The sequence below is a fragment of the Zosterops lateralis genome (assembly GCF_965231275.1).
Source record: "Zosterops lateralis genome assembly, chromosome: 4".
Taxonomy (NCBI): Eukaryota; Metazoa; Chordata; class Aves; order Passeriformes; family Zosteropidae; genus Zosterops; species Zosterops lateralis.
In genome coordinates, this window is record NC_139765.1 from 25,068,935 (window position 1) to 25,085,003 (window position 16,069).

Below are 16,069 nucleotides of genomic sequence, written 5' to 3' on the forward strand. Positions count from 1 at the left end.
CAAGCAAGCTGATTTGTGCCAAAATCTCTCACAGATCACTGTGAGCTGTTCAGCTAGCAGGCTGAGGATACAAAATCTTCTTCAAGGGACTGGATTGAAAATTAAATCCTGTGGGTCAACCTGCTGAGAAGACCATATTACAACCTCATTTAGTTCCGTCCCCCCAAAAAAGCACTGAGACCAAAGCTTTCACCAGTGTAACTGGTATGAGCTCTTCTATTCTAATTAAACCACTTTTATTCTAATTTTGCTGACATAACTGACAAACAGATATACATCCACAAACTGAAACAGTCAAACCAACAACACTGATGGGTACTTTCACCACAGAGAGGGGGATTCCTCTTTGAAAATCTCCACAGGGATAGGGAAGTGAGGCAAGAGAGAAGAGAAAGTAACTTCAAAATGTTTCTGTTAGTTTAGATTTCAGTCATCTTGGCAAGCTCTTTCATGAGGTTTGAATACAACATAACCTGAGTAACTAGCCTTAATTCAGCTTCAGACCTTCCATGCCTCTGATCCAAATCCAAATACTACTTTCACAAGACCTTCATCAAACATTAGCCCTGGCTACTCCATCCAGATGAAAAATATCCTCAGCTACCTTGTCTCCTCTGGTAGCAAGGGCAGTGTTATGGCCTGCCTAAACTAATAGCTGACAGCTCCTAGAGATATTTACATAGTTGAAGATGTAGCTTTAGATGTGTCCCAACTACTCTGGGTTGTAAAACATGATGGACCTGAGACACAGTGTCATATTCTTAGGTACGCTCCACTTCCCCTGCCAGTTCTAGTAAATACTTTCTCCTAAGAGTAAGAAAAATATTTGCCCCAAGGTGAAGCAAGATGCTCCTCTTAAGGAACTACATTTTATTATGTACCAGCTGAGATTCAGCCACCTGTGGAAGTAAAACCAGCATCTTTCTTCTTTGAAAGCAGTAGAAGGGAAGAAATACCACATCTGAAACATAACAGTGGAAAAAAAAAAAAAACCAACCCTGCTTGAAGATGCAGAAATGGACAGTAACACATGTGAGTTACTCCAAAGCATTCTGGGTGGACCAAAAAAAGTTTCATTTTCACTAGTTAAAAAAACCACAGTGAAATAACTCTTGAGGCCAAATGGATTAAACCTGAGTCCATCAGTTATTAGAGTCAACTAATAAGGAGAGCAACCTCAGAGATGGAAAAGTCTCTTTGCCTTATAGGAGTTGCAGAGGACACAAGAGTGGCTCATTTTATGCCGCTTCCCTTCCTTTCCTCCCACAGACTGCACCTGCACATCAAGAACAAATCAAAACCAGCCTATTCTAAGCCATGGTCTCCTTTATTTTGATGGGCTCAAAGCAAGAGCAAGGCTGAGACAGCATAAACAACACAGAAACTTGTTTCTCAGCATGATTTTCCCTTCTCTGGTGGCCAAGTCCTGGTTAGTACCTTCAGGATGGCAAAGCTAGCTGAAAGTAGGGCATGCCCATTAAGCTTCCAATCTTCCTTACACAGCCACGACAGTTTGCACATGTCTTTCTCCTTTGGGTTTTAGCCAGAGTCCAGCCCTTTTGGGCATCATAACACAGCTGAATGGTTTAGCTCCTTTTGTTTCAGCTGACAAACACCCTAGCCCTCCCCCACCAGCAACAATACAACTGGAGCTGGGATTTGTGTGTCCTCTGAGCAAGGATACAGGCTTTGTGCCTTGCTGAGCTGTCTTTGCAAGGACTGCCAACACTCACAGCTGATTAAGCCTGCAGTGCTGCTTTCTGCTTTTCCTGCTCACAGACAGATGTCAGAAATAAGCTAACTGAAAAAGTGCACACAGCTAGAGCTCTGCACCTAGGAACATTAAAGCAGACTATTAGAGATTAAATAAATTAAACCAGAGGGGATCTTAACACATTCTCTCCAGGCTTCATTTCTACCTGGCATGCAATTCTGGGTAAGAAACATTCCAGCATTTCAAAAAAACTGTATTCTGGCAAGTGGCTCAACTCAATGAACGGGCTGTATTTGAAAAGCTTTTGCCACCACCACATGGTTGAAGCCACGAGTGCAGCAAAACAACTAACTGGGAGTTCAATCTTCCAGCAAGGACCAGTGTGCCAGGGTCAACTGGGGCAAGTGTTTGCAGGTTTTAGAGCCCGTGGCACACCGCTAAGGAAGAGCATATAACTATGTAAGTAGTTACAAAGTAAGTTACATATTATTTATTATATTAAATTAGAACTCTCTTAGTGACTTGCAGTAAGCACAAGGCACAACTTACTGCTGGTCGGAACCTGTTAGTAAAGGGATTATACACAGCATATGCCAGTTTTCTGTGTGCTGCTGTGATCTGGTCTGGGTTTCACCTCTGGTCAGCCCCAGAGGCTGCATTACTGGGGCTGTCTTGGGCTTGACAAGTGGAGTCTTTTTCTTCAAGGATCTAAAAGAAAGCTAAAGTGTTAGATTCATTATCTTCTTTAGCCCCTTCCTTCCCAATTAGGTACCAGGCATGGAAATAGTGAGTCCTTTGCTGGGCAGATGCTCACACAGCTGGATCATTAACTGCCAAGTGCAGTCTATCTAGAAGCTGCAGAACAGCCTTCCTTCCCCATTCTTCTCTTGGTGGACAGACAACCTGGCAGCAAGGTTTCACATTAGACTAAGGTGCTGCATCTCAACTGAAAGACAGCAGGAGCCTGCTGCTTCTTCACTGGTACTTTGGATACAGTAGCCTGTTCTTGTAATATTCTCTCAGAAAAACATGTAGTTCCTGGCCACTGGAAAAAAACTCAGACTTGATCATGAAATAGGATTCAGATATAATAATGGATAGGAATCCCCAATTCAAACTGCCCTCCCCATCTGTTATCCACTGAATAGAAATCAAACTTTTCTTGAGAGGTAAGCAACTAGGAACAGTTCTGGATGAGTGATCATGACAAATCACGCAAAAAACGCTTCCCAATGTGATTCCAAATGCAGCAGCTTGAGTGCCTGATGTGAAAAAAAAAAAAAAAAACAAACGATGAATGTGTCTGAAGTATCACAATGAGAAGCTAATCATCATCAGAGTTCCTCATCAGCGAGACAAAGGACAAGGGAGAAACTCCTGGTATATGACCAGCACAGATCTGTAACATTCGCAGAAGTCGTTGAGCAGTAGCAACTCGAATCCCTTCCAACTGGAAACAAAATGGAGAAATTATTTAAACATTTGAAAAGAAGAAAAGCAACAGTAAGTTTTGATAGAAGAAAGAACCAGAGCAGGCATCAAGTGGCTAGCTACAGAAGATCTCAAACAGGCCCATTTACCTTCCTAATGTTAAGAAGGTACAGCATTGCCAACTGGAAGTGCTGAAGGGCTTGCCAAAGGCATGGATTCTACCTGCTGGTAGGGAAGCAGTCTCTGAGGATGCAGTGACAAGTACACAGAAAAGTGAAGTGTGCTGATGCTAAATGCCAAACTCTCCCTCCAGCTTTTCAGACCAGGCAGGTAATTGGAAACAGTGGCATATCAGGTGTTAAAATGGTCAGTGAAGCCACAAAGTTTGGCTGACACAAAACATCACATGGGCAAGGGAGTCACATGGCAAGGGCTCAAGGGCTCCCAGGAAGAGAAAATGCAGCAAGGAACAAGCGTACCAAGGCTTTGCATATCAGAGATGTTTTTTGTTAGCTTAGGCTTGGCTTCATGAGGTTTTGAAGTAGTACAGGAAGGACAGATTACTAGAAAACTCATTTCAAGGACACCCAGACTCCTGTACCTACACTGTTCCTGTAGACAGAGTCTGGTTTCTGACTCTTACTAAAGCCAGTAGCATATGTATTTATTGTTACATGTATTTATTGCTAATATAACAATGTTTCTAATAATCCCAAAGCAGTGAAATTCAGCAATCCCTTGAGATGTTAAATAAGCACCTTACCTCCAGCTCACAGAATAGCACAGGACTGCAGTAGGCTTCTGCTAATTTAGAGATGGCATTTGTCTCAATGCTGCAAGCATTCACCCTGCCAACTAAAAAAAACATTTTCCCACATTACAAGCCTCATAATCAGCAGTGAAGAAAAGTTTTAGGAAATTCCACATCCACAGAACAATCCAGAGCTAATTTTGAGAGCATACTAGAAGGTAAGGTAACAGTGAGCAATGCAAACAGAATGATACACATTTCAAAATGGAATTAGCACAGAAGTCTTTCGTAATATTAACAGCAGGAACAGTACCACATCACTCTTCATGTAACATTAACATTCTGCTTAAGGGATCAGCACACTTTCAGTGGGACAGAGTCTTCCACTCACTTACCAAAAGTCCTCCTGGCTCATATGGTATCACAGTGGTCTGGTCTCCAAGGAATTCACTTCACCAAGAGAGCCATAACACAGGACAATGCTAAGACTCCTTCTCTACCTCAGAATTAGGCCTCCTGACCCCAAAATTCCAGGGACAGCACCTATGTTCCAACACAGAGCAGTACAGTCTGGCCCCTCCAGTTGCTCAGAGCTGAAGCAGGGAGGGTACACAGGAAAACAGCAGGAGACAGAAGGATTAGAGGGATAACAGGGCCAGGCAGTACACAGCAGAGATACCGGTTTTGTATTAAAACTATACTTCATAGTTTTGTAGCTCATCCATTTAGATTCACTTTATTACCACAGTATCATATACTTCTCACTGCTCATTAAGATTATCATTAAGACAGATCTGCAAGAGCAGATAGAACAGACTTCTAGAGTGCCACACACACAAAAAAATAATAACACAAATCCTATTCAGGGATTAGGGACAGAGAAGAGAGGTCTGACTGGCAAAAACAAAAAGGAGAGAGCAAGTGATCACGAGAGAATCCTGTTTTATCTAGGAAAACAATAAAGGCAGAGGAGTTCAGAAATAATTTAAACAAAGTTTCAACAAAGCCACTGGTTTCCTTTAGTTTGTTTCAAATGAAGTCATTGCCCTGTTTTAAGAAAACCAACAATGAGTTGTACAGCTGGAAGAGGAGGAAGAGGTGCCATACATACCCCCAGTCACAAGAAAGCACACTTTCCCCAGGAAGAAGCTGGCATCCACATGAGCTAGGGAAGTTTCAACATTCTTCAAGCTGTCAGAAAAGTAAGTACAGTCAATCCAGTTGGACAGGGAAGTTAAACCAGTGCAGCATAAGGACAACAGGAATAATTTTCAGAAGCACAATTAGAAATCCGATGATGTTAACATCTGCTGATTTGTGAGCTTGAAAAGTTCTGCTTTATGCTAAAAGCATGACATCAGAGACCTCTGTTATACCCACAGCTGTTTAATAACCCATAACATATCCTTTCTACACAAGACTCAACAGTTAGAGTTAGTTTGAACAGTGTCCTCCATGATTTACAGACACTAAGCATCTGAATTCATTAATATCCAATGAAACTTCAGCACCACTTTGGCTCTTTCAGGAAGCGCTTGCCCACACATTTCTGCAGCACCATCTGTGCTGTAAGTATGCAGCTGGGCCTGTCATTTTTGGTAAATGAGAGCCCAGGATCATCAGTCACAAGTTAAGTAAGTAATAAAATGCTGACTTCTGTGCCTTAGCAAGTCTTACTTCTGGCCTGGGGAAACAAGTATCATCTCTACAAAGGCAAGCACAAGATGATAGAAAAGGGATCAATCCCTGCAGACCTTTCTCTTTTACCTAGTGACATCTGTAGTGCTGATCACACTTGACCAGGAGTATCAATGAACTGAGGACTCAGTCACAGCCACTTGCTGGTTATTATTGGGCAGCGCTGCCCAGGCCACATCAGACTTCTGCATATTATAGAACTTCACAGCACCACCAGCACTTCCATCTAATTCTACAGACAGCATCTTTCCACAGTTTAGTTTGTATTGTCACACATCCTGACCCAGAAATAAATTCTGCCTTCTCTGCTATGGCAACTTAGTGCACAACAGGCATGTTATTGAACAGAGTAGTTCAGTCTTAATCCACTGCTAGAGGCCAGAAAGCCACTGTATATATTACTGAGTTCCTCCACCATAGCAAGTCTTGGGTTTGAAACCCACGATTCAGCAATTCCAACACAGTAAAAACGTAGATTTAGCCATCAAACGAAGAAAGAATATTAGTCCACCCTCTCATCTTTTTACCCTGTTTTTACCTGTACTTGCTCTTGATGTCAATCATAAACACAACCAGATCTATCCTGGGTCGGAGATGATCCCTCTCTGAAGGTAAGGGGAGGGATGCAGCAATGTGACTGAAAGATAACAAATTTGCAATTTTAACCAAATAGCTTGGCAAGACAGTATCCACTTATCCATAATCTCACAACTGCAGTTCACCCTGTAGCATGTTACCAGGAAGCCTGCTAATTACTAAACATGTGGGCATTGAAGAGACACTGTGATTGTTTAAGTGGTACTCTCATATCTTAGGCCTGCTCATAGTTGCTGACAGGCACAGTGGTAATTGCTAGACAAGGCTGGTTATAATGGGACGCTTATTAGAGCATAACAAGACTCACAGAAACATTTTCTCTGTGCCGATCTCTACGGCAGCTAATTGTTACAAAGAGTCCTTTCTAACAAAGTGAACCCAAATTCTTCACTGGAATATTTTGCTGCCAAGTTTCAGTTAAAATGCATCAGTGCTTTTCTGTCACATTCGAGACATATTGCTCATATGCTCACACAGGAGAGGTGACCTTTCCAGGTACAGAAGAACTTTAAACCACAAATTTGTCACTATTACAGCTTTATAGATGAAGTTATAATTCAAAAAGGGCTTCTATTATATCATTATGCCCCCTATAACCTTTTTACCATATCAGGAGCTACTAGGTTAGTTAAGGCATCCTTCTATACGGTACCACCACTGCTAACTAGAGCTGTAGGAAGAACTAGAGGGTGGGGGTTTTTGTGTCTCTTCCCACTAAAAAAATGCCAAACAACTAACAACAAAAAACAAGCAAATCAACCAACCAAAAATCAACCAAAAAAGGTTTCAGCAGTACATAACTGGATCTTCCACAGGGAAGAACGTTATCAGCACCACATTTTTGGAAGATCACCTTAATTTAAACCGGACAAACAAACATCCCAGTTCAGTCACTTTCACAGTCCACTTCCTCTCTGGAAGCCAAGGAAGAAACCCTCATTCTGGTCTTCTTGGGAAATATTATTTCTAGCAATTCAGTCTCAAAGACTTAACAGCTTTCTCCAGCAGCCACAGACCATGGTACACATTCCCTTCTATTAATCCTATGAAGTTTGTAGTTTTGTTTGCTAGTCTCCAAATTAAGGTGTTTTGTTTCTTCCATTTATGGAAGATATGATTTAACAAAAATATTCTGAAACTAACACAAGAGATGAGCAAAGTGAGCTTGAAAGATACACTGCAACACAAACTGGCTTATTAATTTAAGGTGAAATTTAGGGAGACTCTTTGATGAAAGTACCAGATCTCACTGTCTGAGGGGAAGAAAAATGCGACCCAGAGAAGCACTGCATTATTTGAAATTTTGCTATATTTAAACCAACATGACTAGATGATGTCAGCAGTCTCCAGATATGAGCTGCAGAAGCCTCCCCCCACCCTAGCAATAAGAGACACAAAAAACCCAAACCCTGTAATCTTTCTCCCAATAGCTGTACCTGACAGGTAGACCTGTCAGATTAGATACCATATTTGTTTGTAAGGTGTATAATCCCAAAGTAACACAGTGGAGGGAAAAAAACCCACAGACTTTGCTTTCCTAGCAATATTTACACAGGGATGTATCTTGCTCTGTAGCATGAGCACACAGTTCTGTGCCTTTGGGGAGTTATCCAGCTGCAGTACCAGCAGCCATCTAGTTATGGCACTCCACACCCAGCAGAGGCTGCAGGTTTCATAGAAAATGGGGCAATTAATTTACTATTAGCTAGCACAGACATCCAAGATGTCACAATCAGAGTGCTACAGTCACTCTAATTAGCCAGCAGAGCATTAGCTCAGGTGGCTTTTACTGCATAGCCATGGATTACAGCAGCAAAATAACACAAACACCTTCTGAAGAGCTGACTAAACTTATATATTCTTGGCAAGAGAGCTGTCAAGGACATTTAATCATTAAAAGTTAGTTAATCAAGCTTTTAAGACAGGACATGTCAAGTGGCTGTTCCGAATGAGGGGTGATGATTGGCTTATGCAAATGAGAAAGGGTTGTTGAGTGTGGTGGGGAGGAGTTTTGTTGGGGTTTACAGTTCTCGATGTACAGTTTTGATGCCCCTTGTACAAGGCGGCAGGGAGTGAGGGGGTATACTTGTTGCTAGGAGACCTGACAGTAACATCACACTGCCGATCAAGAAACGAGAAGGGCTCCAGCAATGAGGACATATAAGGACTACTTATGAATATTAATGAGGCTCAGGGTACAAAAGGCAGAGACGCCATTTTGTGAGTCGAGCCTCTGGTGGGCAGGAGTCCCGTCAAACTTTCACCTGCTCTCCCCTTTGCTTTGTAACTTTTCGTGGGTTCAAATTAAATGTTATTTACTCATTCCCGCCCGGGTTTTGAGTCGTTTATGATATGGCTAAAGCTGAAATTCCAAGTGCATCTTAATAGCTTGAGGAGGAAAAACACGTAGGTGCATACAAACCAGAAAACAGCTACAAAGAGCATCCAAAGCAATAGACATCTTTCAGAAACAGTTGTTCACCTGCAAGTACTTGCAAGCATTGTACCTGTCCTATTTTGTCCCAGGATGTTTCATTTCTGTCTCTCAGGCGTGGGAAAAAATGTATTGCTCTCACACCTTTCCAATTTAGTAATCAAACATCTGTGCAACATGCAAAAGGCAAGGGTATGTGCACGGTGAACACGAACGTGGGAAATGCTTCTGCCCCCTATCCTGTTTCCAAGCGTGCCCAAGCTGCCTGCCCTAGGGACAGATGCGCTCACATCTGGGCAGTGGCGCTCTCTAGCGTTCGCAAGAGCGAAGTGTCTCTGAATCACGCGCTCTACACCTCCGACTCCTGCCATGGGGACGAAACCTGCGTTTTTAACCAATTTCGGTGCATTAGGAACCTGAAGTGGAAGCGTCCCGTGAATTCGCGCCACAGTCGCTGTTTTACACCTCTTGGACCAGGCGGCAGCGGGCCCGCAGTGGCCCGGGTCCGCGGGCGGTGCATCCCGCCGCCCGCCACTCACATGCTGATGTGGAAGTCCCTCTTCTCCAGGAGGATCGCTTCCGCCAGCTTCTGCTGCAGCGCCTCGTCCGAGCCCACGAGCTGCAGGGAGAGCCGAGGGCGCGGTCAGCCACAGCCCCGGCCCGGCCCGGCCGCATCCCGCACATCGCCGCGGACAGCCAGGCCCCGCACGGCGGAGGGCACGGGACAGGGGGCGCCCCCAGCGGGGCCGGGCCGGGGAAATGGAGGGAGAAAGGACGGCGGGGCCGGGCTGCGGAGCGGCGCCGCCACCGGACCTACCAAGAGGACGACGGAGTTGAGCTTCGGGAGCTTGTCGAAGGGCCGCAGCACCGCCATCCCCGCGGGAGACGCGCCGCCCGCCCGCCGGCCCGCCGGAATTCAAACGGCAGCCGCGCTCCGCCTCGCCCTGACGTCACGGCGGGGCCTGAGGGGCCTGCGGGGCGGGGCCTGCGGGGCGGGGCGGGGCCTGCGGGGCGGGGCCTGCGGGGCGGGGCCTGAGGGGCCTGCGGGGCGGGGCCTGCGGGGCGGGGCCTGAGAGGCCTGCGGGGCGGGGCCTGCGGGGCGGGGCCTGCGGGACGGGGCCTGCGGAACGGGGCCTGCGGGGCGGGGCCCGCGGGGCGGGGCCTGAGGGGCGGGGCCTGAGGGGCCGGCGGGGCGGGGCCTGAGGGACGGTGGCTCGGGGTATCGGGGGCGGCAGGGGGCGCTGCCGGGCAGGCGGCGATCCCCTCACGGGATGTCCCCGCGATCGTCGCGTCCAGCTCCCGGCCTTGCGCAGGAGTCCCACCACGGGGCCCCGGAGCCCCAAGGGTCACACCGTGTGCCTGACAGCGTAACACCAAATGCTTTGTGAGCTCTGTCAGGCTTGGTGCTGTGACCACTTCCCTGGGGAGCTGGTTGCTGTGACTCACCACCACCTGGGTGAAGAAACTTTCTAATATCCAACCTAAATCTCCCCTGACACTGCTTCAGGCCATTATCCTGAGTCTTTTTGCTAGTTGCCAGAGATAGCAGTGCCTGCCCCTGCGCTTTCTCTCCCGAGGAGGTTGTGGCCTGCAGTGATGCAGGGGTACAGTGTGGGCCCCTCTGAGCACACAGGCACCGCACGGTGTGACAGACCACCAAGGACAGCACATCACCATAGAACCCCGCAAAGCTGCACTATTCCTGTGGCATCCAGATATCCCAGGGATCACTTGGGCCTGAGGCACCCACAGGCAATACTGGAGGGATGCTAAAGGTAGGACACGGGCCTTGTCTTGGCTGTGCAGGGGATCATGAACAGCCCTTACCTTTGAGAAGCAGAGCCCTTCTTTCCAGGGCTGGGCAGCTCCCTGGCCCTTGCCATGAGCTGTTGCCAGTTTGTTTACTCAAGATTGAATAATAGCAAAGGCTTCAGTAAAATCCACTGTCTCATTATATTGCAGTTTATAATGCGAACTAATACACAGAATGATGGAATCATTAGATTGAAAAGACCTCTAAGATCATTAAGTCCAACCATTAACCCAACATTACCATGTTCAAAACGACCATGTCCCCACATGTCCCACCTTTTCAAACACTTCAGAGATGGTAACTCCAACACATGCTTGGTAGCCTGTTCCACTTCGCAACCACCCTCGCAGTGAAGAAATGTTTCCTAATATCTGGTGGAAACCATCCCTGGAGCAACTTGAGGCTGTTTCCTCTTATCCTACTGCTTGTTACCTGGGAACAGAGACCAATCCCCACCTGGCTACAGCCTCACTTCAAGGAGCTGTAGAGAGCGATAAGGTCTCCTCTGAGCTTTACTTTTTCCAGGCTAAACAAGCCCAGCTCCCCCAGCTGTTCCTCATAACACTTGTGCTCTGGACACTTCATCAGCTCCTTCTCTGCCCATCTATGGACATGTTCCAGCACCTCAATGTCTTTCAGTTCCCAAAACTGAATACAGGATTTGAGCTGTGGCCTCACCAGTACCAAGTAGGAGAAAAAAATGTTAACATAGTTAATATACTTTCACATTATAAAGACTGCTTGATAACATAGCTAGGGAAAGGAAATTCCCTATCACTGTGTGGCAGTAGCAACTGGCTTTGCACACTGAATTATTCTGTGTGAGGTTTTGCAGCTGCTCCGGCAGACTTGACCTCCATCCTGCCTCTTCCTGGGTGCCTTCCCCCTCTGATCAGCCTCTGACCCCCCAGTCTGATCAGCCTCTCCCTGGCCCAGTGCTCTCCTGCTCGTAATACAGGCAGGAAGGGGCCTGGGCAGAAGCACTGCAGTAACACAGGCTCAGTTTTTCTCATTCTGAGGTCAGAGCAGGAGGATGACATGCAGTTATGTAAAACCTCAGATACATAAACTCAGTTATGTAAAACCTCACTGGCCTGTAGTCCACCTTGCTGCATCTCCTGATCTTTGCCTCAACCCTGAGTTTGGCTCCACCTTCCTGTGGAAGGGGGTCCAGAACCCATTCTGCTGCCTGCTGGTGCTGGCTCTCCCTGCCCTTTCAACCAGGGCACCTCCAAATGGCAGGAGATGTGCCAGGGGAGAAAGAAGGCTGCAGGAGAATGAAGACACATCTGCTCCTCTGCAACAATCTGGAGAGGGAAGGCAAAGGGGAGAGAGAGACAGGGTTAATGAAAGCTGACATCACATGGCCACTGTGGCATTTTTGATCTTGACAAAGGCAGACGGTTTCCCTCGTTGCCAGCATGAGACAAATTACAGGTGAGGCAGAAGAGATTACAAGATATTTCTGGCTGGTTTTGAGTTTGGTGGGGGGAAGGGAGGATGATTTCAGGGCAGTCGTGTCCTAAAGATGGGAGACAAGCAAATGCAACAAATAACAAGAGCCAGCTCCCAGGCTGGGGGGATGTAGAGAGCAAATAGAACAATGTTCCTTTTGGCCTGCTGAAGGTGTGGAAATATGTTAAAAGCTCTGGCAGCCACCTAAAAGGTGTTTGTCCTCTTCCTGCCCCCACTGAAGGACCTGGGTGGCTTTGGTGTCTGGTCAGGACATGTTTGCTGTGCCCTGCTGCTGCAGGCTTCTGTCTTCTCGCCATGCTGGTGTCTATTGACATTCAGTGGATCCAGATGAGCTACCACTCATCCCACAGTTAGAAAATAATTTTTCATGGTAGAGGACATTGTAAGGAAGTGGAGACTCAGATTGGCAATGTGCTTGCAGCTCTTGCCTAGATTTGTAGGTTGGCAAGGGAAGGAGGGGAGAGGGATGAGATGTGGTTGGTGTTGGAGGTGAGAGTGTATTTTACATAAACCTGTGTGACTGTGTCATGCTGTTTCACCTCTTGCTGCCCCGTTTCCAGTTTGCAAAGTGGGAGTAATGGGTTGATCTCTGCTTCTGAATGGTGCAGGAGATCTGAGATGGGTGTCAGTGCACTGGCCGAGAGTGTAAGCAGAAGGGACAAGAGCAGGGCATGATATGGAAGGAGAGAGCTCCTGATTTTACTCTGTGAAGTTCTGATTGCTCTGGTAGCACAAACCATTCTACAAATGGGTAGAAGTTTATTGCAGCCAACATGAAGATGTTCTGATGCTGCCAAAAAACCAAAATTGACATCAGCAAGACTTGGCCTGGCCATCACCAATGCTCCCTTGGAATGGGCCAGCTGATCCTGCAGCAGGACTGACCAGCCAGTAAAAAAATGTTAAAAAGCACACCTGGTCCTCATGTATCCATGGCCAATTTGTTGTATGATTCATCCAGTGGCTGCATCTCAAGATATGTTCTATCTGGTTTCTCTCTTGGTTCTCCCTGAGCAGCCAGAGGAGCAAAGGAGACAGGCTTTGGAGATGGTCTAGAGAGGAGCGCTGACCCCAGCATGGTCCCAGTTGTCTCAGCAACTGCTCCCAGCTCCTGGCAGCCCCAGTCAGTACGAGTTCAATGAGATGTCACCTGCTCATGCATTACTGGCTCCAGGCTGACCTCTCGCCATCCCGCCCAGGAAGACTACGAGATAGAACTCCTGTGTATTTGATTGCACTTGTTCTCTTACTAATAGACAAAAATTATATCATTTGCAGCAAGTGCAAATTATTAGAGAAATTAATGACATTTTCACATATGTTGCTGGCAACTTCTCCTTCCTTTGGCAAAGGCTCTTCACAGATACTTTTAGATCCAAAGTAAGTCAGCTTTTTTCATTCTGCTCTTTAATTTAACTCACTATACACATTTCCTTAGTTTTTAATCAACTTGCAAGGCTTCTCTAATGGGTTTTCTTTTTTGAAGCTGCAGTAGCACCCAGAAGGTGGGTTAGTCTGCTTTCCCATCAGACTATCCTCAACTGATGCCCTGACATGCATCCTGTGTGCCTTCTGCATCCTACAGCAGCTCCCTCACCTCCAGCAGCTGAGCAGAGAAGCATTTCTGCGACCTTTTGTCTTGGTTTAGCAAGACAGATGTCTTCCAGAGAAAGCTGGAGTTTCTCTTGGAAATGACAGTGTAACCCCTCCCCTTCCAAATTATTAAAATTTGGCAATTAAAGGCTTTTCAGGCAAAGATTTGGGAATAGGAATAATGGTTCTTTACTAGAAATATTAAGAATATAAATGTAGTAGTACAAAAAAACAAGCAAACAAAACAAACAGAAAATCCTAGAAACCCTGACAGAGTCAGAAATACAACCTGATGCCCTGTTGGTCAGGGTGTTGGAAGCAGTCCAAAATAAGCCCTCCTGGAGTGGCAGGTGTAGTTCTGTTGGAGTAAAGATGGTCCTGTAGAAAAGGGTCCAGTAATGGTGAGATGGGCCCAGTCTTCCTTTGGGAATCCAGTGGAAAACCAGTGTCTGGTGTCCCTACATCTCAGTGTTTATCTGGGTAGGAATGGTTTGGCTCCCTCTACTGTGTGGAACATCTCACAATGGGATGATGTAATGTGTCATGTCATTGGTGAGCCCTAATGGCCCATTACCAGAAGGTATCCCCCAGAGGGTGGAAAGAGATAAGGAACAATCCCCCACCCAGTTTTAACAGCTGGCCCATTATCAGAAGGCAGCTGCCCCCCTCCCCCCTGGAGTTACAGGAGATGAGGAAAACACCTCCCCAGCTGGTTTCAAGAGATGGAATAGAATAAACATTTTTTTGCTTGATAACCCAAAACACCCTTGCTGAAGTTTTGTCCTCTACTGCAGACCTTGGGGAAGGTAAGTTTGATAAACTCCATCTTCTCCCATGCCTCTGCCTACATTGGGACAGTAATACTGGGAGATTGGTGTTGCTTGAAAGACAGGCATTGACCTGGGTGTGATCATCTCAGAAGATGCTGATAAAAGGTTAAAGGACACTAAAGAATAGTGGAAAAACTTGTTAAGAAAGACTTGAATAACACTTAACCGGCCTTGGGATTAAGCTGAGCTCCGTACTTTGTTTATGCTGTGATTTACAGATATGCTACAAGCAGGAACTATGTTTCCTGACCATCTCCTTTTTTTTTTCCAGCCAAGGCTTTTGTCTTTTGTTTTGAAAAAGGCTTCATGATTTCTGCTCTGGCTGTGTGGCCCTCTCACATCAAACCTGACCCCATGTTTGCCTTCATCACAGAGTTGAATTTGTTGCCCAGAGATATGGAGAGAGTCAGAGGTTTGGTGATGGGCAGGTGTCCTGGGATGAGCAGCTTTGAGGGTCTCAGTGTGTGCACAGACATTCAGAGGCTTCCTCCAAGCCAGGTGAAGGGGGTTGGAAGCCCCAAGGCACCAGGCAGAATGATATGCACAAGCTTATGCCTGGAAGACCGAAGTGGCCCACAGCAGCCTCATCTAGGTGAAAGCTGAACTGCAGCTGAAGTGTTTCCATGCAAATTGAGCTGTACTGGCACATCAGTCCCTGGAGCTGTCTCTCATCTTCAGCTCTTATTGGAAACCAAAGGAAGTGACAGCACATGAGAGCCCTGTCACAGGCAGCAAGCACCTGCAACAGAGACATGGAGTCTTCAAACATATCCCAGCTCCAGCACCACAAAGCCTCGTGCCTTTTTCTTGCTGTGTCCAAGGGTGCTTCAGACTCATCTGGGGGGATTCTTGCTTGAAGCAAGAGAAGGTGCCATGTTGTAACCTTGCCTAGTCCTGTGGTGGTGCCTTACAGAAAGACATGATCACCATTCCTTGTCACATCCTCCCAGTGTTTGCTTGGCAGGTGTTATAAATGCAATGGCAAATATCGGATTAATAAAGAAACAATTTATTAATAACATGATATCGATCACCAACAAAAAGAGAAAACCACAAAATAGGAAATTAGCAGCACCGCGCCGGGTGGATAGGGGTCTGCACGCCAGGGTACAGGACGCCCAAATCCACTCCGAACGGCCCTCAGTCCACCACTTTATAGGATTTTTCTGCCCTGAGGCAGTCCAGGTGTCCAGGGTGGGCCAAATAGTCTGAATTTCTTTTCGATGGCCTTCCCGGATCTTGTCAAGTCCCGTTGATCCATTCCGGGAAGGTCTTTTCTTATGCCAATTGTACCAGTCAGTCTTATGTTGATTTCAGTGTGCACATCGTGCCAGGGCGTTGATGAAATTTGCATCGTCGTCAAGAAGGAATTCTCCTTGCATTGGAAAGGATGGTCTTTGTCCAGTCTGATGGTCCTTGCCCTGTTTCGCAACTGAAGCCGTGCAGGCTGGGGATACAGATTGCTACCTACTAGACTTTACATTTTATTAACATCATTCTTATTATACATTGGATTATTATTTTATACACGAATTTTTACACCAAATTTATCACAGCAGGGAAGTGAGCCAGAGGAAAAAATGACCTTGTGAGTCAAAAACTATTGCTGTTCTGGGGTTTTGGCTGCATGAGCAGCATGCTGGCATTAAGCCCAAGCTTAAACCTGGGAAAAAGTTGAAGACTGGCAAACACACACTGGCTTTGATGTGCCCCCTGAAGTGATCTAGAAGAG

General features: G+C 46.3%; 1 protein-coding gene across 2 annotated transcripts; it reads right to left on the reverse strand.

The window, feature by feature from the left end:
• Positions 1-237: 237 nt before the first annotated feature.
• On the reverse strand, positions 238-9,554 carry CENPM (centromere protein M). Of its 2 annotated transcripts, none has more exons than XM_083860090.1 (6): positions 9,443-9,554; positions 9,165-9,244; positions 6,133-6,231; positions 5,008-5,087; positions 3,909-4,000; positions 238-2,976 (listed from the first exon to the last, which is right to left on the reverse strand). In XM_083860090.1, the coding sequence occupies exons 1-6, from the start codon at positions 9,497-9,499 to the stop codon at positions 2,926-2,928; spliced, it is 459 nt and encodes a 152-aa protein (XP_083716216.1). In that variant the 5' UTR covers positions 9,500-9,554; the 3' UTR covers positions 238-2,925. The 2 variants fall into 2 exon arrangements, with proteins under 2 accessions (XP_083716216.1, XP_083716215.1); XM_083860089.1 differs by having other exon boundaries at positions 238-3,164.
• Positions 9,555-16,069: the final 6,515 nt, after the last annotated feature.

Coding starts and splice junctions, on each gene's coding strand:
- CENPM (XM_083860089.1), bottom strand. CDS start 9,499: ATGGCGGTGCTGCGGCCCTTCGACAAGCTCCCGAAGCTCAACTCCGTC. Junction 5,088..6,132: donor GACATCAAGAGCAAGTACAG/GTAAAAACAGGG, acceptor CTTTTCTGACAG/CTTGAAGAATGTTGAAACTT. Junction 3,165..3,908: donor TGCTATTCTGTGAGCTGGAG/GTAAGGTGCTTA, acceptor TTTTGTTTCCAG/TTGGAAGGGATTCGAGTTGC.